We start from the raw sequence: 26,774 nt of genomic DNA on the forward strand, positions 1-26,774 counted from the left end.
ATTATTTGTGTCATTTCCCTTTTTAACTCACAATTCATATATATGAGTGAATTTAAAATTATCAATTTCTCCAGACACTATTTTCTTCATGACATAAACTAATTCTTTCCTTCATGAATTTTGTTAGTGAAAGTATCATATTATTTAGTCTTATTAATAATTAATTTAACTCATTTGACTTTACCCATTGCCATTTTTCTATTATTTAACAAATTATGTTTTCTTCAGAATATATTTTAATTTATTGAAGAGTTAGGTGAATAAAAAACTGCTTTTTAGGAATTTTTGTTGTTCTAATTAACCTGCCACAACGTAGGACAGCTACGTTGTTCCCAAAAATATTCATGTTGACCTCATTGACCTGCATGGGTGATCCCAAATATTTTCGTGTTTACATCAGAACATTTTTGATACTAGATGTCGCCATGCATCACAATTTTTATATGAAAACAAACTTTTAAAATATAATTATTTTTGTTTCTATATTATTCAATATATTTATTTTGTTTGTGAAACATAAAAAAATAATTTTTTACGATACAGTAAACACGATTATTATTTTAAAAAAATATATATTTTAAACTTAACATCGACGAAAATTCAACGTGGTGTCACAGGCAACAAATAAAAATTTCAACATCGAACAGGTTAAATAAAAAACCCAAAAATGTTTTTGCAAATTATTATATATAAAATTCTACTTGTTAAGAAGAAAGCAACATTTTACAATAAGAACAGAATGCACACAAATTTAACACATTAATCATACTATTAATACTTTTTTATTTTTCAGAAATAAGCCAAACAACTACCGGATAACAATAGAACTACTTTCTGCAATTATATTTAATAAATTAATTAAATATAATCACAGAAAAGTAGCCCGATGTTATCCGGTAGTTGTTTGTCCTATTATACATGTATCAGGTTTAGAGATGTTTGTATATGTATTTATTTTTCAGTACGCTTAAAAATAAACTATATCACATGCTTTACAGAAAAAATACAAATGTAGTTTATTTTTCTCAACTTTAAAGAACAATATTTAAACTTTCTAAACGAAGTGACACAACAAGACCATAGTTTAACAAATTGTCAAAAAACCTGATGAGCAGAATTAGCATTTGAAGACAAAAATTAATTTGGGTATTTGGAATGTACGGAATTAAAGCTACAAAAAAAAAAAAATATTTAATCCATTCAACTAAAAACAGTTGAATGGTAGTTAGTAAATTAAGTTATGTTTTATATTCAATAAAAAAAATAACCACTATAAAATGCATATTTATAATCCCTGATTATCCTACCTTCAGGTTTCACTAAACAATTCAGTAGCTGAAGAGATTAGTCAATAATTCGTCAATAATTCAACATTTACTAGACCATTTAATTAATAATCTTGATAATTAATTTGTTTAACTGTAGTCTTACTTAAGATTTAAGTAAGAAAAAATTAAAATGTTCATATAATTATACAATGATACTGTTCTTTAATAAAAGAACAATGTAAATCTTTTATATATAAAAAGCAGACCCCGCCACGCGTTGTTGTGGCTCAAAATGTATCTATTATAAATGTATAACACTTCCCCCATGCAGGAGGGGGATTTTTTTGAAAAATCCCTTCTTAGTGTACATTCTCTTGACATACCCTATTAAAACGCAATCAAAAACGCAAAAAACTGCATCTAAAATAGTATAATAGAAGCAGAGTTCCTTATGGTAAGCCTTAATCCTGTCCATCCCCCCAATGGGGGGAATTTCGACATGTATATTATATAAAAACACATGCGTATGCAAATGCAGCGTTGTGTCAAAATTTCAAAGGAATCAGTAGGAACAAACAAACATTACATTTTTATTTATATAGATAGATAGACAGAAGATGATCTGCTTTAGTTCATCCTCACAGAAAAGCAAACTTAGGTTGTCGTACTCGTAGCACCACCTGTTGGACATAAAAGCCTTAATCCTAGAGGATATCTTTTAATTTATATGAATGTTTAATGGAATAATATACAGCCTATGTCCACCCTGAAGTTCCATTCTAAATATTGGTGAAAAAATTTTTGAAATCGGATGAGTAGTTTCAGAGATTACCCCTACACACAAACTTACAAACATTACCTCTTTATAATTAATATTAATTAATATTAGTATAGATGTAATTTAGTATCAATTTTTTATATAGACATAAAATGTGAAAGGTGATTCTCTTTAAATATTGTAAATCAATCATGTAATTCATATTTAAATAGTGTAACTCAATAAGCAAAATTTAAGTTTGCATGATAAACTGAACCTATCTGGGAGCAAAATCTGAGTTAATAAATTTTTACTGNGCGATAACTCGAAAAGTTCCTTTATTTTATACAAGAAAGAATTTGAGACGAAAAATAAATAGAATTTAATAGATTTTTGCTTAAAAAAGCATCTTTAGATTTGGAAATTTAAAAGTTTTAAATATCAAACACAAAATAGAGAAGTTTTAATTAGTTAAATTTAAGTTTTCTTCGAGTTTTCGTCTCCAAATTTATAGTTAAAAATCACTTTTAATTTTAATATATGCTATTTTTTTATAATCAGTTGTTAATTTACTTTCGTTGCCTTTAAAAACGATAAATTACACCACTAAATGCCGAATGTCCTATATTTAATCTTTATTTTAATACAGTCGAACCTCCAATTTCAGTAACGTTTCTTTCTTAAATGAATACAAAATAACCTTCAAAGAACGGCCATTTTTTTTAAATATTCCCGTCTTCACATGTTTGAAATAATTTGATAAAAATACATTTAATTAACTCAAAAATTAAATTAAAAAATAAAATATTCTTAGAAATTAACGAATTTCACGAAAAGCACCAGAAAAAATTAATAATTTAATCGATAAATTCCATGAATATGATTATTTTTAAAAATAACCAATCAGAGGTAGAGATAATAACTAAATTTTCAATTATTAATCAACTAGAGTGTTGATTGGTTATTGAAATTGATCAATTAGTTTATTTGTTGAAATAATTTTTATCCATTAAGTAGGCGGTGCCTTTTTTTTTTAAGTAGCCAATCATATTAACATTATAGACTTCGTATGAAGTACTAAAAAATAAAAGTGTTAATTAATATTTTAAAAATTCAAAATTTCTAAACCACAATAATTTCAATAATGCTTTATCTAACATCTTACCTGGCTAAAAGTAGGTTTATTGTGAATACGTGAACATCTGTCTCCATGTCGACATGCTCCAATTTTAAAATAGAAAGAACAATTAACTCTGAAAGATAACAAAAGGTAACAACTTAATATTCAATTTCTCTTTTCAACTATTTTTTATAAACTGTAAGCCTTAAGAAATTATAATTTAATCGATACCATAGATAACTAATTTGAATGGCATGATAAACCATTAGTTTTTAATGTTGTAATGCTAATTGTTATCTTACAGTCATTCATCTTAGTTTCTTCCCATTACCATAGAGAATAAAACAATTTTAATGTGCCGTCAAACCTGTCTAAGATCAAACTCTCTTAATTCACTCAAAATGGTGGATCACAATTTGGGTACTAGTAACATTTTATTTTATTCCACCTTCTCCTTTACTGCATAACTTTTCATCAATGAGTGTAAAATTAAACTCTCTTGCTCAAAAGATGTGTTTTCTTTTCTAAAATTCATGGTTTTGCATCATTTCTGTTTTGTTATAGTTTTTCTAATACTTATGCTGGAACTTACATATAAGAAATCACACCATCAATACCTTTTTCAGCAACAACATTTCACAAGTTAGCCAGCAGCAGCAACACCTCACAAGTTAACTTGTGAAGTGTTGCTGCTGCTGGCTAACTTGTGTCAGAGATGTAAGCCAAAAACATTTTGATCTATTGATACATTTTATGTAATAAATAAAACATAAAATATGTAAGTATTGAATATTAAGTCAGAAATCATAGTATGATAAAATAGGGAACAGCTTTATGTGGAAAAATTCCTAAATAGGCTAACATTTTTGGTTAGCTTTACTAGCCATCATCAGGATTCAGATCCAACTTAAACAGAAATCAACAAAATACAAACGTTTGGCAAACAGAATATATAAACCAATTATCGTAGAGCATTGTTTATCCGCATCAATTGGGGACTGGAGTTGTTCGGATAACTTATTTTTCAGATAACCAATTATGTACGAAAATATATATTAACCTATTTATGTTGAAATTTTTCTCTGTTGTGTGTTGCTTCATGTCAAATTTTCATTGATGTTAAGCCTATATATTGAAAAATATAAAAACAAAAAAAGTTATACAGTCGACCCCCCTATAATTACGGTCCCTATAATTACGATTCCTATAAAACTACGAAAAAATATACGTATTTTGGAAATGTTGAGTCGGATTAGTGTAGAATCGATTAATTTTATGGAAGAAAACCTTTCAATCAGCCGTAGTNAACACCTCCCTCTAGTGACAAATTATTTAGAAATTAATTAAATATAATCACAGAAAAGTAGCCCGATGTTATCCGGTAGTTGTTTGTCCTATTATACATGTATCAGGTTTAGAGATGTTTGTATATGTATTTATTTTTCAGTACGCTTAAAAATAAACTATATCACATGCTTTACAGAAAAAATACAAATGTAGTTTATTTTTCTCAACTTTAAAGAACAATATTTAAACTTTCTAAACGAAGTGACACAACAAGACCATAGTTTAACAAATTGTCAAAAAACCTGATGAGCAGAATTAGCATTTGAAGACAAAAATTAATTTGGGTATTTGGAATGTACGGAATTAAAGCTACAAAAAAAAAAAAATATTTAATCCATTCAACTAAAAACAGTTGAATGGTAGTTAGTAAATTAAGTTATGTTTTATATTCAATAAAAAAAATAACCACTATAAAATGCATATTTATAATCCCTGATTATCCTACCTTCAGGTTTCACTAAACAATTCAGTAGCTGAAGAGATTAGTCAATAATTCGTCAATAATTCAACATTTACTAGACCATTTAATTAATAATCTTGATAATTAATTTGTTTAACTGTAGTCTTACTTAAGATTTAAGTAAGAAAAAATTAAAATGTTCATATAATTATACAATGATACTGTTCTTTAATAAAAGAACAATGTAAATCTTTTATATATAAAAAGCAGACCCCGCCACGCGTTGTTGTGGCTCAAAATGTATCTATTATAAATGTATAACACTTCCCCCATGCAGGAGGGGGATTTTTTTGAAAAATCCCTTCTTAGTGTACATTCTCTTGACATACCCTATTAAAACGCAATCAAAAACGCAAAAAACTGCATCTAAAATAGTATAATAGAAGCAGAGTTCCTTATGGTAAGCCTTAATCCTGTCCATCCCCCCAATGGGGGGAATTTCGACATGTATATTATATAAAAACACATGCGTATGCAAATGCAGCGTTGTGTCAAAATTTCAAAGGAATCAGTAGGAACAAACAAACATTACATTTTTATTTATATAGATAGATAGACAGAAGATGATCTGCTTTAGTTCATCCTCACAGAAAAGCAAACTTAGGTTGTCGTACTCGTAGCACCACCTGTTGGACATAAAAGCCTTAATCCTAGAGGATATCTTTTAATTTATATGAATGTTTAATGGAATAATATACAGCCTATGTCCACCCTGAAGTTCCATTCTAAATATTGGTGAAAAAATTTTTGAAATCGGATGAGTAGTTTCAGAGATTACCCCTACACACAAACTTACAAACATTACCTCTTTATAATTAATATTAATTAATATTAGTATAGATGTAATTTAGTATCAATTTTTTATATAGACATAAAATGTGAAAGGTGATTCTCTTTAAATATTGTAAATCAATCATGTAATTCATATTTAAATAGTGTAACTCAATAAGCAAAATTTAAGTTTGCATGATAAACTGAACCTATCTGGGAGCAAAATCTGAGTTAATAAATTTTTACTGTTCACATAAAACTCTAGAACAATCCTAAAACAAGACTGAGTTTACCTTCATTTTTTTATGTTCCATCTTTTCCATATTATCTAAGTTTTTGATTATCCAAAATAGATTCAGCCCCATTTATATCTATTATATAATAATATACTGTAATAATAACATCTAACACTACTAAATTTGATATGTATTAAATTATTGGAATATTTGTAATAAAGAAAAAAAACTTACAATGCGATCCATCTGCTGACTGAGCTGAATTCTGAGGATTATGATAGAGATTTTGCAACAGAACAGTCTAAATAATCAAAGATTAAATTTTTCAGTACATATAAAATAAGTGTTTTATAATTAATAACAAATAAAATTATTTATTTATAAATTTGATTATAATTTACTTTTTTATTAAATTATTATTAACTTAAATCATTAACTGGTTGCTACTACAAATTTTTTTACAAACATCAATTAATAGCAAAAAACAATATTCATATTAAAAAATTCAACAGCATACTAATCCATAGATCAGTTATCTTTAAAAAATATAATAATAAATAAAATAAAAAAATATTTTTAACAGGTTGGAAGTTTTATAGATTTTGAATATTGCTTTATGGATTCTTCCTGTATATTTTTTTCTCATCCTTCTCTTAATGCACTAATAGTAATCAATCATAATACAGTCGATTCTGCTTAATTAGGACATGGGACTAATCCATTTTGACCCAATTAAGCAGCTGTCCCAATTAAACAAACTAATAATAAATTCTAAAATAAAATATGTAATATGTAGGTAAATAAATAAATAAGTAGGTAAAAATAATAATTAGGTACCTATTTTAATGCTTTATTAAACCAAAATACTGAAAATATTTGTACTATAAATTTGCCAGACTCACGATGATAGATAACTGATTCGCATCATCCTAGTGTTGCCAAATACAGTATTAGTAGTGATGTACACAAGGGTTGACCATTCAATTCGTTTCTGATCGAATGATTTTTCCTTTCTCCTTCTTCCTTATTAGTTAGAACATGTTCTAACTAAAAAGAGAGAAAGGAAAGGGTTCATCCAAAAGTTACCTTATGGTCTTCCTTAAAGCAAAGGTCTCTTTACTTGGAGATAGGGCCACTTCAGCATGAGTGTCCATAGAATCCGCCAGCTCCAGATGCTGGTCCCAATGATCGGATGGCTGCTGTTCGAATCTAGACGTAATTATGCACACAATACCTTCCAAGAAAACTCTAGCTGTCTTCCAACCAGTTGAGAAACCTTAAAAAATTGTCCAGGGATCTTTGTCCCTTCACTTTTAAAGGGATCATCTGGTCCACCCAGAACAGGATCAGTAGCTCACATTCAGGTCCATCTAAGACGAGATCCCCATGTGATACATCCTGCTAAGGTGATCCCCTTCAGAAAAACTGAACTGCCTGATCGAAAGACAAAATCGCTTTGTCTTTGCCAATCATTAGGCCTACACGACATTAGTGTATGTAGTGTCTACATATTTTTGGAAGATCCCTAAAATATATATCAAAACTTGCTAAATTCCTTTTCTGCTACTGTCCCAATTAAGCAATTAAATTATGCATTAATTTATTAGTTTGGTTTCTGTTGTTTGGGATTTGGACCAATAAAGCAGCTGTCCCGATTAACTGGTGGCCCAAGTAAACAGAATCGACTGTATATATTCCAGTATTGCTGTGTCTGTTCCATTTCTTTTATCTTATGATAAACTTCTTTGTTGTATTCTTCACTTACTACAGCTAAGTTATCAAGAAAATGCTCTAAATAGAAATGCAAGAAATAAATTTTCAGGTTCATTTTGCATTCAAAATTTTCTAACAAGCATTCCACAAATATAATCTTTAAACACAAAAAGAGGGGTTAGGTTCTGAAAATTAAAAAACATGCTGTTAAATCCTTATTTAAATCAGATTTATTATTCATTTTTTTCATAGGTAAAACACTCATTTATTACTTAAGTAAATATTTTACCAAAGGATTATTCATCTTATATGATGATCTCAGCATGAGCATCATCAACTGGTAACAGTTTTTGCATGCGTTTGTTAATAGTGGTAGCTCTGCAATGGAAGTGCGCTGCTTTTTTAAGCATTTAGGAATGACGGTGAAGAAAAGATGGCGGTGACCGCACTATCGATAGTATCGTGATGGAGGAATCTATAATTCTAAAATGAGCTTTCAGAAGCAAAATAAGGGTCCCAATTGTAAAATTTAACCATTAAATGGATTATTTGTTGAAATAGCATTCAAAGAAGCCACAAAAACAATTAGAATGCTTGCGCGGAGTTACATGGAAATATAAAAGAACGCACCCTTTATTACATTTCATGTTGTACGAGGGTTTTACCCAATTCCTGAACCATGTTAGAATGAACCTGTGCTATAAAAGCACCGTGTTATACGGGGATGTTCCCAATTCTCAAACCGTGATATGTGAATCCGTGCTATAGCAGTGCCGTGTTATACAGGGTTACCTGTACTTCTATCATAATAATGAAAGTGACTATATGTGACAGAAGTCATGACTTTTATCTTTCCAAATAATCTGATAAATTATCTATTCAGGCTAATATCTAATTAGACACAAATCAATTTGGCTAGAGGTAAGCAGTTAAGCTGCCATCTCTTGATAAATTTAACTATGAGAACTTTGTCCCTGAATGAAGCCTAATAACATCTTCCAAATTTGCATTAGATCATTAGCAAACACTAAATTAAAGTGAATTTTCACTCTGGATAAGCAGTGAATTCTTCCCTTTGTTCTAAAACTTTCTAACCTTCATTATAAAACATAATAAACATTGCGTAAGGTAATCCTTTAACATATTACACCTTAAAAAGTTTTTTATGCAAGGGATAATACATTATGATATATATGGTCAATTTTTGATTAAAAATGAATAAAGATCAGTATTAAAAAAAAACAAAATTGGCAAGGGCTTTGCCATATTTCAAAAGTCAGATAGTGCATACTCGTGTACTTGTTTATATTTCTAGAATGCAAAATGTTTCCATTAACCTAACGTTGGTATGACCTTTGGCTTCCCAAAATCACCCATTTTTGGCTAAATTTTAAAATAAAACCTCCAACATAACACACCATTCTATTGTTTCCATTAATGTGCAAAATTTCATTCAAATCAGTCAAGCCACTAATTTGCAAAACATGTTTCAGTGATCTGTCAATATGAAATTGCTGTCGAGGAAGCTTGCTTGCTTCTCTCATTATGCTTCAATAATTAGAATTAAATTAATTTTAAAGTTAGAACATTCTGAAGGAAAGATTTAGTCTAATGTGGAACCTATTTACTACATATACAACTTTCATGCTCAGTATGGTTGATAATAAGAAATAGCTATAAGGCTATAAGTTTGAAAACAGATACCTATAAACCTACATAACTATTAACAACTAAAGTTTCAATTATCAAAAAATCTGGCAACAAATTACATAACTTTCCTGGAAAAAAAGCTAAAATTGTGTGTGGCACCATCTGTTATGACATTTTATTTAAAAACTTTTTATATTATTAATTATTATAAAATGGCAAAAGCTTAATTTTGAAGGTAGAGTTGAGTTCTATAAAAAAGTTGTAAATGTTAATGACTAAAATCTTCATTAAGTCCAACCCTACTAGATATATAAAGCATGAACCGTTTTATCTCCCCACCCCCCTCAACCTTTAACCACCAAAATTTAACAGCATTCATGTCCCTAATAAAAAACCTCCCTGCAAAATTTCAGAAATTTTTGACAAAAAACATGAGAGTTATTCAGCTTCAAAACAAAACAACGTGAACTTTTTTGCATTTTTAAATGTTTCAACATCTGAGAACAAAAATATAAAAATCTTGGAGGGTTATTTTTTGACCAATCACCATGCTTTCTCTCTGTTATATATAACAGTAATGAAAGTAAAATTTTATGTATGAAGTAATACTGTATTGTTCATAGACATATTGAAATTGAAAAAAAGTGTTTATTTTTTATTAAGAATTAATGATAATAAATATTTATAAAAAATATATCATCATTTCTTATTTTTAAGAAATATTTAATATAAAATTTTATAAAATATCACTAAAAAATAAAAGTGTTAATTAATATTTTAAAAATTCAAAATTTCTAAACCACAATAATTTCAATAATGCTTTATCTAACATCTTACCTGGCTAAAAGTAGGTTTATTGTGAATACGTGAACATCTGTCTCCATGTCGACATGCTCCAATTTTAAAATAGAAAGAACAATTAACTCTGAAAGATAACAAAAGGTAACAACTTAATATTCAATTTCTCTTTTCAACTATTTTTTATAAACTGTAAGCCTTAAGAAATTATAATTTAATCGATACCATAGATAACTAATTTGAATGGCATGATAAACCATTAGTTTTTAATGTTGTAATGCTAATTGTTATCTTACAGTCATTCATCTTAGTTTCTTCCCATTACCATAGAGAATAAAACAATTTTAATGTGCCGTCAAACCTGTCTAAGATCAAACTCTCTTAATTCACTCAAAATGGTGGATCACAATTTGGGTACTAGTAACATTTTATTTTATTCCACCTTCTCCTTTACTGCATAACTTTTCATCAATGAGTGTAAAATTAAACTCTCTTGCTCAAAAGATGTGTTTTCTTTTCTAAAATTCATGGTTTTGCATCATTTCTGTTTTGTTATAGTTTTTCTAATACTTATGCTGGAACTTACATATAAGAAATCACACCATCAATACCTTTTTCAGCAACAACATTTCACAAGTTAGCCAGCAGCAGCAACACCTCACAAGTTAACTTGTGAAGTGTTGCTGCTGCTGGCTAACTTGTGTCAGAGATGTAAGCCAAAAACATTTTGATCTATTGATACATTTTATGTAATAAATAAAACATAAAATATGTAAGTATTGAATATTAAGTCAGAAATCATAGTATGATAAAATAGGGAACAGCTTTATGTGGAAAAATTCCTAAATAGGCTAACATTTTTGGTTAGCTTTACTAGCCATCATCAGGATTCAGATCCAACTTAAACAGAAATCAACAAAATACAAACGTTTGGCAAACAGAATATATAAACCAATTATCGTAGAGCATTGTTTATCCGCATCAATTGGGGACTGGAGTTGTTCGGATAACTTATTTTTCAGATAACCAATTATGTACGAAAATATATATTAACCTATTTATGTTGAAATTTTTCTCTGTTGTGTGTTGCTTCATGTCAAATTTTCATTGATGTTAAGCCTATATATTGAAAAATATAAAAACAAAAAAAGTTATACAGTCGACCCCCCTATAATTACGGTCCCTATAATTACGATTCCTATAAAACTACGAAAAAATATACGTATTTTGGAAATGTTGAGTCGGATTAGTGTAGAATTGATTAATTTTATGGAAGAAAACCTTTCAATCAGCTGTAGTCCGTAAACTTGACACGTGTCGGGCTGTGATTGGAACGACTTGTAAGAAATCGGATTCCTAATAAATTGGAACGTATCTATATCTTATAGGGGGTCGACTGTAATTCAGAAGTTAATCTAGTATCAAAAACGTTCCGATTCAGCATGACACACGTCCCGACACACAGTCCTCAGAAAAACACCACACAAAACAAGCAAAACTCTTTCTTTTTCTTGGGTTTATCTGGAGCCACTTGGGCCATATTCTCAGACGAGATGAAGCAAAATACACCACTCATGATGCAAGGTCCTAGAATATAGCTCACAATGGGAAAAAAGCCACATTCAAATACTGGCGTGTCCTTAAGTACCATTTCGACGTGTATGAATCAGAACGTTTTTGATACTAGATTAATTTCCAAAATACAATTTTTTTTTGTTTTTATATTTTTCAATATGTTTATTTTGTTTCTGCAGAATAAAGAAATAATTTTTAACAATACAATATGGTCGTGACAGTGATGCCAGCTACAACACGCACACCAACAAAAATAATATTGGAATAGCCCAAGACATAGCCAAATATTGCATCGCCACAGCACTAGCAAAAATTTAAATTTGCCAACTAGAATGCTTTTGGTTAACTGACATTTCAGTTGATCGGATTTCAGATAAACAACGCTCTACTGTACTTTCAATGTACAGAAAAGAGTGTGATGCTTTTGAATATTAAAAATTATTGTAAAATTAAAAATAAATAAAAAAACTTTTTACACTAAATAGTAAATTGATGTTAGTAACCACAAATTTCTAAGCATTTCCAAAGATTTCACATCCCTGCAGTTAATGAATTTCCTCTGTCTTTTTGTGTTTAAAAATCTTGATCCTTTCATATACTCAAGCTTTTATAGGAAAGTTAATTTGAATAATAATAATACTGGTTTCATCTTACTTTATACAAGTCTTGTCTTGCAAAGTAGAACAAGACTCATGTTCAACAGTACATAGGCACAAGAACAGCATGCATATGGAAAGATATCTTTCTTTGTGCATGCTATTCTTGTGCCTAGGTTTGTTTTAAATGTAACTTTGCTCTTTTCAAAAATTTTGTATTTAAATTCCAATTCAAATAGTTAATGTTTGTATTTAAATTTTTTTCTAACATTCCTAAATTACATTATTTTCTTTGCCTAATGATGGCATTTATAAAATGTTGAAAGTGCTTGCAATGATGATGTAAGTAATAAAAATAATTTAATGCCAACAGACAATGGTTATCTCATATGAGAGTTTTTTCAGCAAACTATTTAATCTTAAAATTCAGATATAATATCTTTCCCGGTTAAATAAAATAAATTTTATAAATATACAGAGGCTAGTAGAATCACATTAACAATTAAATCATTGCTAAAAATATACAAAAGGTATGTTGTCATTTATGGTAAGTATTTCCAGCTTTTTAAGTTATGACATATTAACAAAATCGGAGAGATAAATAAAAAAACATATATAAAATTCTAGAAATCTAAATTTTGTTTATTGTTTATAAATTACAAACAAAAAGCATTAAGTTAACAAAGTATGAAGAATATCCAAATGAATGGTTTCCTATATTTTCACCTCACCAAATAAGTGTTCCTAATGATAATGCAAATGAAAATAAAAAAACTTTTGTCAAATGAAAATAAAAAAAGTCATTCATTTGAATATTCTTCATAATTTGTTAACTAAAACAGTTCATTGTTTATTTTGAAGTGGGAAGTAGGAGTCAAACTGCATTTGCAATATCTGGGTTTTTTGTGTTCTAATAGTTATGCATTTTTATTGCAAAATTTTATGCAATTTTACAACCTTAGCAGTTCATAACAGTAGATTTATCTTGTTTGTTTATTGTCATTGTTTTGCTTTTATACAGTAATATTTTAATATAAAATGTATAGTATTATTAAACATTTTCTTTGTATCTACTGTATATTAGAGAAAACAGTTTGCATTAAATTCCTAATAATGCATACTATATGCACAAACTTATTCCTAGTGTTACTGCTTACAAACAATCCTTTAATGACCTTATTGTTTGTTAGTAAGACAGTTCAAGGTTGTTGTGTTTAATATGCTAAAATCAAGTAAGTATTCTGCATTGTGTTAGTATAACATGGAGTAATTAATTATTCAGATGAACTGGGAACAAGTTGAAAGTTTTTTTATATGTGATAACAGAAAAAAATCTCCAGATAGCCAAATTATTTTTAGGAACACATTAGATTTGGATAATAGACTATGGTTGTATTTTGAAAAATGACTTCAAGTGAAAAACCTGTCCAGTTCAGAATTACATATACAAGCATTAAGCATGATATTTGTCTTCTCTAACTCTACATAGAGACATTCTTTGAACATATGATTTCTGGTGTTCTACTTCTCAGAAAATGTTACAAGAAAGAATTCAGAAAAATTAATGTCCATAATAAAGTCATTCAGATTACAGGTTAAGTTTTCTAGGAAAAACTATGATATAATAAAACAACCTTTACTGTACAGTACATGTGCAATAAATAACTTGAGCTGTGGTAACATAATAGGCATATGAATTTCAAGCAGATACAGACCCATTCCACTATGCATTTGAGGTAATAGACGTGAACAAGATTAAAAAAACCTGTTAATTAAACTTGTTTGTATAATACGGTTAAAAATATACAGAAATGTTAAATAAATTCAAGTGTCTTTTAGCACAATAATTTAATTACAAATTCTCTTTATTATACTCTTTGATGTTCTTGCTAATGTACCAGTCCTTTTTTGTCACTTGCTTAACTGAATATTTAAATCAGTTTAACCACTAACCATCTAACCTACCTACAATGCACAATGGAATGGCTCATTCACTACATCATGCATACTTTTGGGAGCTTATCAAACACACACAGTATCCATCAGTCTCTATTAATTAATCATTACATCACTAGAATTAAATGCTTATCTGTGAAATCATACAATATTAATGGTAGTATGTACTTACTCCTCATTGTTTTACATTATCATGATCATTATGATCAGGGCTGTGGAGTCGCGTAAAAATCTACCGACTCCAACTCCGACTTTTCCTTACCATCCGACTCCGACTAAAACATCAAAACTCCACGACTCCGACTCCAACTCCACAGCCCTGATTATGATACAAGGTGGATTGTGAAAAACATTCCTTTGACCCAGTTGACAAGATGCTTAAACTTGGCCAAAGTATCCAGCCCTACAAATTTTTTTTGGGGGTTGGATACTCTGGCAGAAAAATTGGACTCGTATCCAGATGTATTTTACTTTTTATTAAATTGTAATTCTGCCAGCCCTTTTCTACAAAGAAATATTATATTTTTAATTGTGTTGGGATTGTCACCTGAGGATATTTTAAACTGTTTTGCATATTTGTGCAGAGGCATAGCCTCTAAAGAAAGGTTGTTTCTGCAAATGGAAATAGTTGTTCCTGGTGATTTGACATGGCAAGCAAAATTGGACTCGTATCCAGATGTATTTTACTTTTTATTAAAAAATGTTAATAAATTATCATGTTTTTCTTTTTAGAAATATCACTTGCTTTTTTAATTAATCCCACATGCTCAACTTACACTTCATAACTCATCTCTTGCAATTTGCAATGCAATGAAAATAGATATCATATATGCAATGCAATGAAAATAGATATCACTTTAATCATATTTAAATCTGTAGTTAAGAATGCATTCAGTTTCATTTCATTGCATGTCATTGTTTATAACAATTCTTCACATATAGAGGGGGTGCAGTCACGTGATATAATGACATCGCTCCGCACAACAAAACAATCGTCCGCCATATTGGTTGCTGATTTCACGTTACCTTGCTTGATCACTTTATTATGTCAATGTGAAAGAAAGGAATTTTACCAGGCTTTGCACTGATTTGAAAGGTAATGATTTCATAAAATAAGTTTTCTCTTTATATTTTATCAGATGGGATCCACATGAAATGAAATAAATGGATTTTTCATCCAATGATTTAACCACGTGGCCAACTATAGAACATAGACACACAGTAAATCATTTGGTTTTAACAACTAATGCTGTCACACCAAAATAGATGAAGACATACAAATCACTTGATGCTCATAATTATTTGACAAGCGGATTTATTCATTGTGATATTTTATCAAGAGCCGTTCGTAATGATTTAATTTTGCTTGTAGGAAAGATACGTATCTTCATGTGAGACTTTCCATTACTCATAACAAATTAACTGCATTAATATAAAGATGAATGTAATTTTATATTTAGTCACTTTTAAGTTAAGTTGTATTTATAATTACCATTAAATTTTTTTCTTCTGTCACTAAGGTTTCGGTGTCGCGCAAGTCTCTAACAACCTATTATTAAGATTAAATTAATTAGTCTAATAAATATGGCTATAATAAATTGGAGGGCTTATCACATCAGGGACTGACTGAAGCAAAATAGACTAAATTTTTACAAAAATTAGCCTTTAATTAACCACAATCAAATTTTTAGTAGAATGTATTTCGGGCACAAAAACTCATCAGCAGCCTACATACACCCATACAGTATAAACACAAATATCTATCAACACCATCATAACATAAATAACAATTCAATACTAATAGATTCTGGAATTGGCTAATGAGGAGTTTATATCTTTATATTAACGCAGTCAATATGTTATGAGTAATGGAAAGTATCACATGAAGATATGTACCTTTCCTACAAGCGAAATTATATTATTACGAACAGCTCTCGATAAAATATTACGATGAATAAATCCACTTGTCAAATAATTATGAACATCAAGTGATTTGTATGCCTTCATCTGTTCCGGTGTGACAGTGTTAGTTGTTAAAACCAAATAATTTACTGTCTCTCTATGTTCTACAGTTGGCCACATGGTTAAATCATTGGATGAAAAATCCATTTGTTTCATTTCGTATATAATAATAAAATAGTCAAAATAAGTTCTCTCTTTATATTTTATCAAATCATTACCTTTCAAATCAGCTGCAAAGCCTGGTAAAATTCCTTTCTTTCACGTTGACATAATAAAGTGATCAGCAAGGTTAACGTGAAATCATCAACCAATATGGCACACGCTTCTTTGTGCAGTCTCTGTATATGTGAGCGGAGTCATGTGATGTCACATGCACCCCCTCTATTACAGTATAGCATTGATTATCCAAATCAATTGGGGACTGGGGTTGTTCGGAAAATCAATTTTTTGGATAACCAATTATGTACAAAAAAATATATTAACCTATCCCATGTTGAAATTCATTCAAATCCTGACACATCCTTAAGTACCCTATCATAGTAATGCCAGTGCTGCCAGCTAAAACACGCACACCAACAAAAATAATATTGGAGTAGCCCAAGACATAGCCAAAGATTGCAAAGATTGCAGTGCCACAGCACCAATGGAAATTTAAATATCGATCAACTGAAAGCGACTGGAAAGCTTTCAGTTGATCGATATTTAGATAATCAATGCTCTACTGTATATGTATGATCAACAGTAACGATCCAAATGATCCTGAAGTGTCTAGCATCTATCAGATTTAGGCATGTAATATATTAATATATTACATTAATATATTTTTATTACATTATTACATAGTTATGAATATAAAATATATTTTGAAACTTTCATTATTCTCTAATCACAATTCTATAGTACATATCTGTTGTTTAGAAGAATAAGAGTCAATGTCAATGACATTGACTCTTATTCTTCTAAACAACCATGACATTGACATTGGCTCTTATTATGACCCGTGACATTGGCTCTTATTTTTCCAAGCCATAAATACATGATGGGAAAGTCATTAATTAAAAGCAATTTCAGTATAATGGACAATGTTACCAATGTTTCCCTGAAATTTGTTGGATGATACAGTATTACAAAGCAGTTATATACCTGCTCACATTGATAATCCTGCTATACAGATACTTGCACCAAGTCATATCAAAGAGAGCCCCACTGTCAGATTTGCACTATCAAGAAGCAATGAAGTGTTTCATTTTTTTGTGGTTGGAAAACCACAAAAAAATGACACTGCACTGCTTCTTGGTATGAAAATGAGTGAAATTTATTGCAGGATGGTGGTTCAGTATGGAGACAGTTGTTTAAGTAGTGTAAGGTATACAGGTGGATCTAGAGATTTAAGAGGGAAGGCACAATAACTGTGATGAGTATCAACATTGATCAACGACTGTCATGATAGACACAAGAGAGGTTGCAGCCGATGTTTTCATCAAGAAAACATGTATGTCGGACATTCAATGCCGCATTCCTGTAAGCCTAGAAGTTTGACAATGGCACTTGGAACATCAGTGAAATCATTCTTGACGTTCCAAACTCCATTGTCAAACTTCTAGGCTTACAGGAATGTGGTGCTGAACATCCGACATATACGTTTTCCCGATGAAAACGTCGGCCGCAACCTCTCTACAATCAAAGTACAAACTGATACATGAATTAGGGAGTCCTGGAGAATCACAACTGATAACATCTCGGCCAAGTTAAACATGAGCCACAGCTGCATACAACATTGTGACCTGGTCTTAGTTCTTTGGTACCCTACCTGCTGCAAACTTCTCTGTATCCAAAGTTACAGTGGACAATTTTACATGCAGAGCAATGGCTTGTGTTAAATTTGGCAGAGATGTCACCAATTGGGATCTCTAGGACTCCCTAATTCACATATCAATTTGCACTTTGATTGTGTCCACCATGACAGTGTTGGTTGACCTGGTCAGTTATCATTGAAGGCAATATGCCTGTTGTCCTTAAATCTCTGTATCCAATCATGTATTGATTTAAACAATGTCTCCATACTGAGTCACCATCATGTGATAAATATCACTTATTTTCACAACCACAAAAAAAATATAACACTTCACTGCTTCTCAATGGTGCACTCTGACAGTGGAACTCATATTTGATATAACACTGTGTAAATGTCTTATCAAAGGTTATAGAAGGATTGCCAATATGAGCAGGTAGTATGTGCTCATATAAATGTTTTGTAATAGCCAACAAATTTCAAGAAACATCAGTTTTATGTCCATTATATTAATTAATTAAAACTGCCTTTATTTATTAATTGTGACCAAAATTTTAATTATATGAGGGAAAATCACTAATTAGTCATAATATCTTATCTATGATTACATCTCATATTTGTATTCCTTCATACCGCATGTATGATATCTCATATTAGCTATCTATATGGATAATATAATAAATTTAATACAATTAATACAATTTGTAACTATACATCAATTGTTCCAGTAACAGAATTTTACATAATTTTGATGCTTCAATTTTTAAGAGAGATATTGGTACATTTTATATTTTCCTTGTCATTATTTCTGAAATTACATGAAAGGTACATTAGATAATTTTGCAAAATCAAATAGTATGCACTGGAGTGAGATTTAACTAAACATCAAATTACATTTGTATTTAATTGAAAAATCTATATTACAGCTGTTCATATGCACATTTATGATATATGATAGATACAGCCTTTCCATAAACTACATTGCCTTTGTTTAAATTTAAAATCACTTATAAATATTCTTTTATTGATATCAAGCACTCTTCCATTAACATTGTGCAAATAGAGCTATATAATTTGCAAAGAGATATTACCGTAATTTTCTCACAAGTATTTGTTTTCACAATGCAACAAACTGAAATTTTCGATGATGATGCAATGTAGGGAGTTAAACACATAAAACACCTACATCAGCATACTTCCAATTAATATGTATTTACTAACATTTACTAACTATTATAAATAAATTCCGTTTTCATCTGTTTATAACAGATGAAAGCGTTACTAAAAATATATTAATTAGAAGTATGCTGGTGTATGTGTTTTATATGTGTTTATAATATCCCAGTATTGGAAGGTTATTGAATGTTGGGAGTTAGTTTGTTTTTAAATCATAAAATTCTAATTTCATATTTATAACAGCTATCTAAAATATTCAAAATGGATTTTAAAGCATAATTGTATGTATTACCAAATCATTTAATAACTTGCTGCAATATAATATTAATAACCTTATAAAATCATCATTTTATGTTTGTTTTTATATTTAATAAACTGTTTATATTAAAAAATAGCAAATTACAAAATGCTTCTCAATATAAAAATTTCAAGAGCATATTTCAATGGTTATAATAATAGAAAACATATTTATACAACATATACACCTTAGTAATATTCAATGAGTCTGAGTACCTGTTGAAGTGAAAACATATTTATTTTCTTATACCCTGTTCACACTGAGCATTTCAATCTAGATTGTGATCAAGGTCAGCAACTGTGCCATGGTGCAACCTCTTCAACCGTTTCAATTTCGACTGAAACGAGGTTCAATTGCAATCTACTCAAGAGAGTTCTTGAAACTAGATCCAGTCATAGATCCCACAATCCCATAAATGTGAGAAAATACAAGATGGCTGCAGAACGCAAGTCAGGCTATCAACAGAGAAATAAAAAATATATTTGGAGAAACAATGAAATCTGTCTATTATTAGATATATGGCAAGAAAAATTATTTCTAACCAAAATTTCCATTTTGTTTGTTGGTGTTCGTGACTTACCGTGTAGTTATGTCAGTTTTATCATTGCGTGTAATAGCCATGTTCTCAAGCGGACTGCCTGTGCAAACAGTTCGACATTCGACTGGCGACAGTTACAATCGAGATTGCGGGTAAATTGAGATCAAAGTGAGTCGTGGATTGTGTGTGAACATAGTATTATACTTGAATAATAAAAATTTGTGACCAAACCACATATTTTGAAATAAATACAATTTTACATGAAATCTACTAACAGGAACTATGGAAAATAGAAAAAAAGACCATTCAACTATTACATTAGCAATTTATGGGGAAAGGGATTCATTTGTATCCGACAATTGCCAACAATGGGGGAGGAAGAGTCTTTGATGACATAAATCCCATATGACGGTTTCCAGTGATCACAAGTGCGAATGTGCTACTGAGTGAAGCAGACAAACCGATACAAGTGAATGTACTGTACATGTCTGGAGTAACTGAATTTAGCATGCAGTGATCACCAGATGATGCTTCCACACTTGCATGCAGGAAGCAACTACCAAGCAAGTTTAATCACTGCTTCCACAGCTCAAATTTCCAAAGAAGTTTTCTTCTTTGGAAGTACAAACAATGGAAGAAAAGCTAGATTGTCTTTTATTTCACAATACAAATAGTAAAATTTGCCAAACTGATAACATTTCATATAAATATCATGTCTTTTGCCCATAAGAAGTTTTGGTAATACAATGTACAAAACTGTTTTCAACGGCAAGCATTCGACAAAGTCATCTTGCCGCCATTTTGTAAAAATGCGTCCACTCCAGACAGAGGTCATGCCAGCTGGAAGCATGTATAAATATTCTTTCCGCCGCGATCACAGAACACCGCCACATAGAGTAATTGCATTCGTGCTTATTTTTCTCTCTGGTTACCACAAAATTATCCGAAAATAATTCCCGCACATTTGCAAACAGTTTTAACTTCCAGCCTGAAGACATAATTAGATAGAGGGGGTATTTCAGATGGCTAGCAATGTCAAAGGAGGTTATCAAACGGGCAAATTTCTGCTTGCATAACACCCGAACAAACTCAATACTGTGTTTGTAATTGACCATGCACAAATATTGTAAACCTACAATCTATTTGGAACATAGGTTTATGATATTTGTGCACGGTCAACTACTCATATAAGATAATGTTATGTTTTCTGATAATTCAATTCTGAAATCAATTTTTATCAGAAAATAATTCAAATTTCAAAATTCCATAGAATAGAATGAAAAGTTCTATTGAGATTGATGTGATATTATCATTCTAAATTAATTCTTTTTTTTGTTTATTAATGTATTTGTCAGTATAAATGAATAATTATACCATTGTAATCTAAACCAATCCCAGAATTCTTACATCAAATAAGAGATTTTAATTAATATTCAAATATTAATGTAATTAACTAAATAAATTACCGAACAGAATAATGTAACACTTTATAAAAGTGTAAAATTCTTAATTTAAATAAAAAATTATAAGAATATTAAAGTATTTTCTGGATTAAATTGAATTTCTCGAATTTCTCTTTCATAATTAGGCTTACATAAAGTCATAATATAAATAATTGTAACGATCGGAAATTAAATCTCGACGTTATATTTTCATTAAAAACAATCTTACGAAAGTAATTTGTAGCTTAATACGTTTATTCGGTGGTTATTTTTATTATAAATATGCAAACAACTCACTTGTCTTTCTCTGTACCGAAAATGGATGCCAAATATTCCGCCATTTTCTTCGATCGACGTCACTAGCCGATTGATCACGTGATCCAATCGATGATCGTTTGGTATTTCGTAATTAAAAATATAAATATAAAAATATAATTCGATTCTAGTGAAAATTTAAATTTAAATTGCATACAATATAATTTCATTTAAATTATCGCGAATGATATGCTGTATTTATGTAATTAGCATTTATGTAATTTATTGCGCGAGACGATCATATGTACTGTACATACGAAATTCGTATTTACTGTATTATATGAACTATAATTTGTCATCATATTATGTATATATGATAATAAATTTAAAATTAAATTGATAGAAGTACTATTATAAATGTTATTGTATTTTTTTTTCAGGCCCATAACAGCATCCGCCAGGTGAAGAGGGATAGAGCCCGATACAGTATATCTGAGACAGACCTCCTATTAAAAATTTCTGAGGGTTTGCTCCCTCAGATTCGATCTTAGGAATCCAGAAGGATGGGTTGACGCCTTAAGTGTTTCGGCTATCCGTCCGTCATTACTAAACACTAGTTCATGTCTGACCAACAGGCTGCTGGCATCAAGTTTTCAGGCCGGATGGCCGAGCAGTTAAGATGTCAGCCTACCACTCCGGGGGACCTAGGATCGAATACGTCCGGGTCGAAAAATCCCCAGGAATTTTTCGGGGATGATCTGACCGGATATGTCGGCCCCCGTCTCTCACCACCCAGCCTGTAGTGCCTGACCGAACCCATAATGGGCTTGCTTTATAAGCCCTCTTAGTGCCCACAGGGCGAAAAGAGTTTAAAACAAAAGCATGGAGTTTTCAGGATTTTGTTCGCAGATCTAATACCTAAATGGGAGCCAGTTTTTCCATCCTCCAATAATACTGGGGAAAGTAGGATGGCTTTCACCAAATTTCCCGCAATCTAAGCCATTCTGATTTGACTATGAGCAAGTATTGAGTACAATAAATACATGAGAGCACGTATAGATGGAGGATAGACTCTGGATGTTCCAGCGCGAACAGCTGAATAGTGTCTTTACACACTATCAGAGACAGGCAGAAGCCTTGCTACAGAACCCTGTCACCATTTGCAGAAGCAAATTTGCATGCACGGCGGCTGTTACATGTCCTACTATTAACACCCCGACATCAGTGGGGTCATTTGTATAATTATACAATATAATTAATTAATGTAATGTTCCATATCCTGTCCTTGTGAATTCCTTGATATAATAAGGGAGTTGATAGAGTGTATGCATTATGTAATTTTGAAGGTGGATTTTGAGACAGCATTATAGAATGTTACATTGAATGGAATAGTAATTGAAAAGTATAAAAATTGCATTACGTAGCGTAATTTACGGTGGCAGGTTTTTATATTAATTTTTTCCTTACGGAAACGTCTTCCGGAAGTCCTGAAATTTCCGCATACCAAATTGGTTGCATTTGGACTGATAAATAGCTTTCTAAGTAATGTTAAATGATATACTTTAATTTAATTAAGATCACGCGATATATTGTCATATTTTATTTTATTTTTATGTATTTCGGAATTTTTAGAATGAAATAGTAAGTTTATGATATATATATATGGAAAGTATCATTCTACTGTATATCATTCATCATTTCTAATAACTCGACCGGTATACACCGAATAGTATTATTAGAAGTTTAAAAAAAAAAAAAACTTATGGGCACAAACAAGGCTTTTTCCAAGCAAGCTCATTATGAGTTCCGCCAGGTCCACAATTGGGGGCCTATGTGGTGAGGGACGGAAGCCGACATATCCGGTAGGATCAGCCCCCGAAAAATTCCCGGGGTTTTTTCGATCCATTCAGTTTCACAAAATAATGAAACTTCTGACAAAGAAAACTGGAGAAGCAAGATACAGCGAGGTAAACCATCCTGGATGGAAAGCAATGAATTCTGAATGATGGCAGGAGTTGTTGCTGGGGAATACAAAGACCCAAACTCATTTTCTGAAGTATTGCAATCGAACGAGAGAGAGCTATGGATGCAAGCCATTCATGAACAAATTAGAATCTCTAAAACAAAACGACACATGGAGGTTAGTCGAACGTCCGAAGGATGCACAAGTTGTGAAAAATCGTTGGGTTCTGCGCAAGAAAACTAAAAGTGATAGAAGCACTCGCTTCAAAGCTCGGTTGGTTGCAAAAGGTTATGCTCAAAAACCAGGAATTGACTACGAGGAAACATTAAGTCCTGTCGCACGTTTTGACACCATTCGGACCTTGTTAGCGATAGCAGCTGCAAAGAATATGCAATTGGAACGGTTTGACGTAAAGAAAGCTTTTCTGAATGGCATACTTGAAGAGAAAGTGTATTTGGAACAACCAGAAGGTTTCGATGATGGTACCGGTCGGGTATGTCTCCTGAAAAAAGCAGGCACCACGTTGCTGGAATAAACGATTTATCAGATTTATGAAGAAAGCAAGTTTTCAAAACAGTACTGCAGATTCTTGTCTTTTTTTTATCGAAACCAGAATAAAAGGCAACTGTATATCGCAATTTATGTAGATGATGGTCTTATTGTTGGTAGTGACAAGAAAGAGATGCTGATAGTTTGAGAGCTCTGCAACAAGAATTTAATATGACGACGGGGTCTCTCGACAATTTTCTTGGGGTGAGAATAAAACAATATGAAGATGGTTCAATTACAGTTAGTCAAGAAAATTACACAAAAAGAATATTAGAAATATTCCAAATGGCTAAATTAAATGCAGTCTCAACCCCTGTTGGCTGTGAATAAAGTGATCTCGATGAGGCAGTATCATCTGATATATCCTATATCAGCGTCTCGTCCAGATATTGCAGTGAATAAAGCTGCTCGAGCTACAGAGAAACCAACTATTCAAAATTGGAATCAGGTAAAACGTATAGGCCTATTTCGGTACTTGAAATGTACTACGAACTGGGGCGTCATTTATAATAAAAAAGAATTGAGTCTACAGTGATTCTGATTTCGTAGGTGACAAGAAGACAAGACGTTCAACAACTGGAATCATCGCGAAATTCTCAGGTGGAGCTATATCATGGACTAGCCAATTACAAAAAGTAGTGGCAACTTCATAGCCATATGCTATCCCCCAAATTCACCAACATGAATTTGATTATTGATGTAATAAAGTATGTTACAAATAACTGTTACAAATAAAAATATATTGTTCATTTAATAAATTTTTATGTTTTATCTGCATAACTTTTTGATCTTGATACTCTTTATTACTACGAACTTATATAATTATTATGCATATATAGAAAGCTTTAAACTTGTAAAATATTTTATTAAATTACTTTTTATCATACAATAATGCAACATAGATACAAATATGATAATTTTTATTTGGTTGATTATTATATTAAAGTACTTCAATATAACTTTGATGATAACAAAATAACATATAAAGAAAAGAAACATCTTTACTCCAGCGAGTGTAAGAACAAACTACTGTAAGTTTATTTAATTAAAGAAAAAAAAAACGGATAGTTTTTACAGTATAAAGACGGAACGTTAAATAAAAATACAAAAAGGCTATTAATAATAAAACCCTCAAAGGCTTTCCCGGGAGAGAGGAGAAGAGTTACGTCAGGCCAACACCCAGCTTTACCTTTGCATGTTACATAAGCACGTGTACGTTGTATATTCCAACATTAAATCCTGTCAAAATTAGTAAATACAGTAGTAATTTTGACAAGCCGAATATCTACTTCATTAACTACTGACTGATTTCTTACGTTTGCTTTAAAATAACGTTTGGAATTTCGATCTAGAAGTTTTTTAATAAGTAAACGAAATTAATTTTTTATTTAAAAATACTAATGCTAGAGATTTAAAACTTATTGAGCCTGTAAGATTCATTCATCCGTCATATTCTTGAATAAAAAAAAAACGAATAAAATGCTTTATTAAACTGAAATAATCGTCATTTCTTAATGTAAATCCATAGGTCATCACTCATAAATTGCGCGCTGTTTTTAAACTCTTAAATTACTATCCAACTCCCTTGTAATTCTCTGTAACGCTGTCGCACATAGGGGCGGATCTAGTTTTTCGGAGCCTAAAACTTATTGAAGTCCAATGGGGCCCCATTTTTTGTTAGATTAAGAATCTTTAAATTGGCGTTTAAAATTCATTTTTAATAATATTAAAATCAGAGTTAAACTATATTTTTTATAAAACGGTGTTGAATGACAAACTTTATATCTTACATAAAATACATAAGAAATAAAGAAATGTTTACATTAATTAATTACTGACCAATTACGTTACATTTATTACAATAAAATAAATAATATTATACTGTAAATTATCATTATTATTAATATTAACTATTTTTTACTATACGATAAGTGCTCATTGTTAATGAAAAAGTATTAAAAATTTATTATAATAATACAATTTTTGTGGGCCCTTGACCCATGGGGGCTCAGGGTTTAAGCACTATTAGTCTCTATGTAGATCCGTCCCTGTTCGCACATACTAACTCCAAAATTACGTAAGATATATTCTCGAATATAAAAAATCTATATAAATAAAAATGTAAATGTTCGTTTGTTCAAAATCTTAAATCTCCGAAAGTTCTTAACCGATTGCTTTGAAATTTTGACACAACATTGCATTCGAATACGCGTGTGTTTTTATATTATATAGATGTTGAAATTCCCACCCCTGCGGGGGAGAGGGACAAAATTAAGGCTTACCGTGAAGTACTGGTCTTCTATTATTCTATTTTAGATGCGGTTTTTTGCGTTTTTGATTGCGTTTTAATCTCTACGTGTTTAGCAAACATCAATACAGTAGTCTATTCAAAGACCCTAATATTTTTGTTCTTTAATTACCTTTAATTACATCCAGCGTTAGGTAATTAAAGGACAGCCCAAGCTATAAAATATTCGAAGAATTCGGTTCAGGAAGCAATACGATAAGTATTGCTTTCTGAACCGAATTCTTCGAATATTTCATGGATTAAA

The 26,774-nt window shown here is 30.7% G+C and overlaps 1 protein-coding gene across 2 annotated transcripts in view; it reads right to left on the reverse strand.

Annotated features, from left to right (window-relative positions):
* The window catches only part of LOC111618911 (splicing factor U2AF 35 kDa subunit-like), a 40,137-nt gene extending 18,273 nt beyond the window's left edge, over positions 1 to 21,864 (reverse strand). For both annotated transcript variants that reach the window (XM_023360539.1, XM_023360538.1), the window contains exons 1-3: positions 21,753 to 21,864; positions 10,160 to 10,247; positions 6,194 to 6,260 (exon numbers count right to left, since the gene is read on the reverse strand). In XM_023360539.1, coding sequence (XP_023216307.1) covers positions 6,194 to 6,260; positions 10,160 to 10,247; positions 21,753 to 21,796 — 199 coding nt within the window. In that variant the 5' untranslated portion in view covers positions 21,797 to 21,864. The remainder of the gene's footprint in view (positions 1 to 6,193; positions 6,261 to 10,159; positions 10,248 to 21,752) is intronic.
* Positions 21,865 to 26,774: the final 4,910 nt, after the last annotated feature.

This window comes from Centruroides sculpturatus, unplaced genomic scaffold, assembly GCF_000671375.1.
Source record: "Centruroides sculpturatus isolate CEXI.00-Female unplaced genomic scaffold, Cexi_2.0 scaffold58, whole genome shotgun sequence".
Lineage (NCBI taxonomy): Eukaryota > Metazoa > Arthropoda > Arachnida > Scorpiones > Buthidae > Centruroides > Centruroides sculpturatus.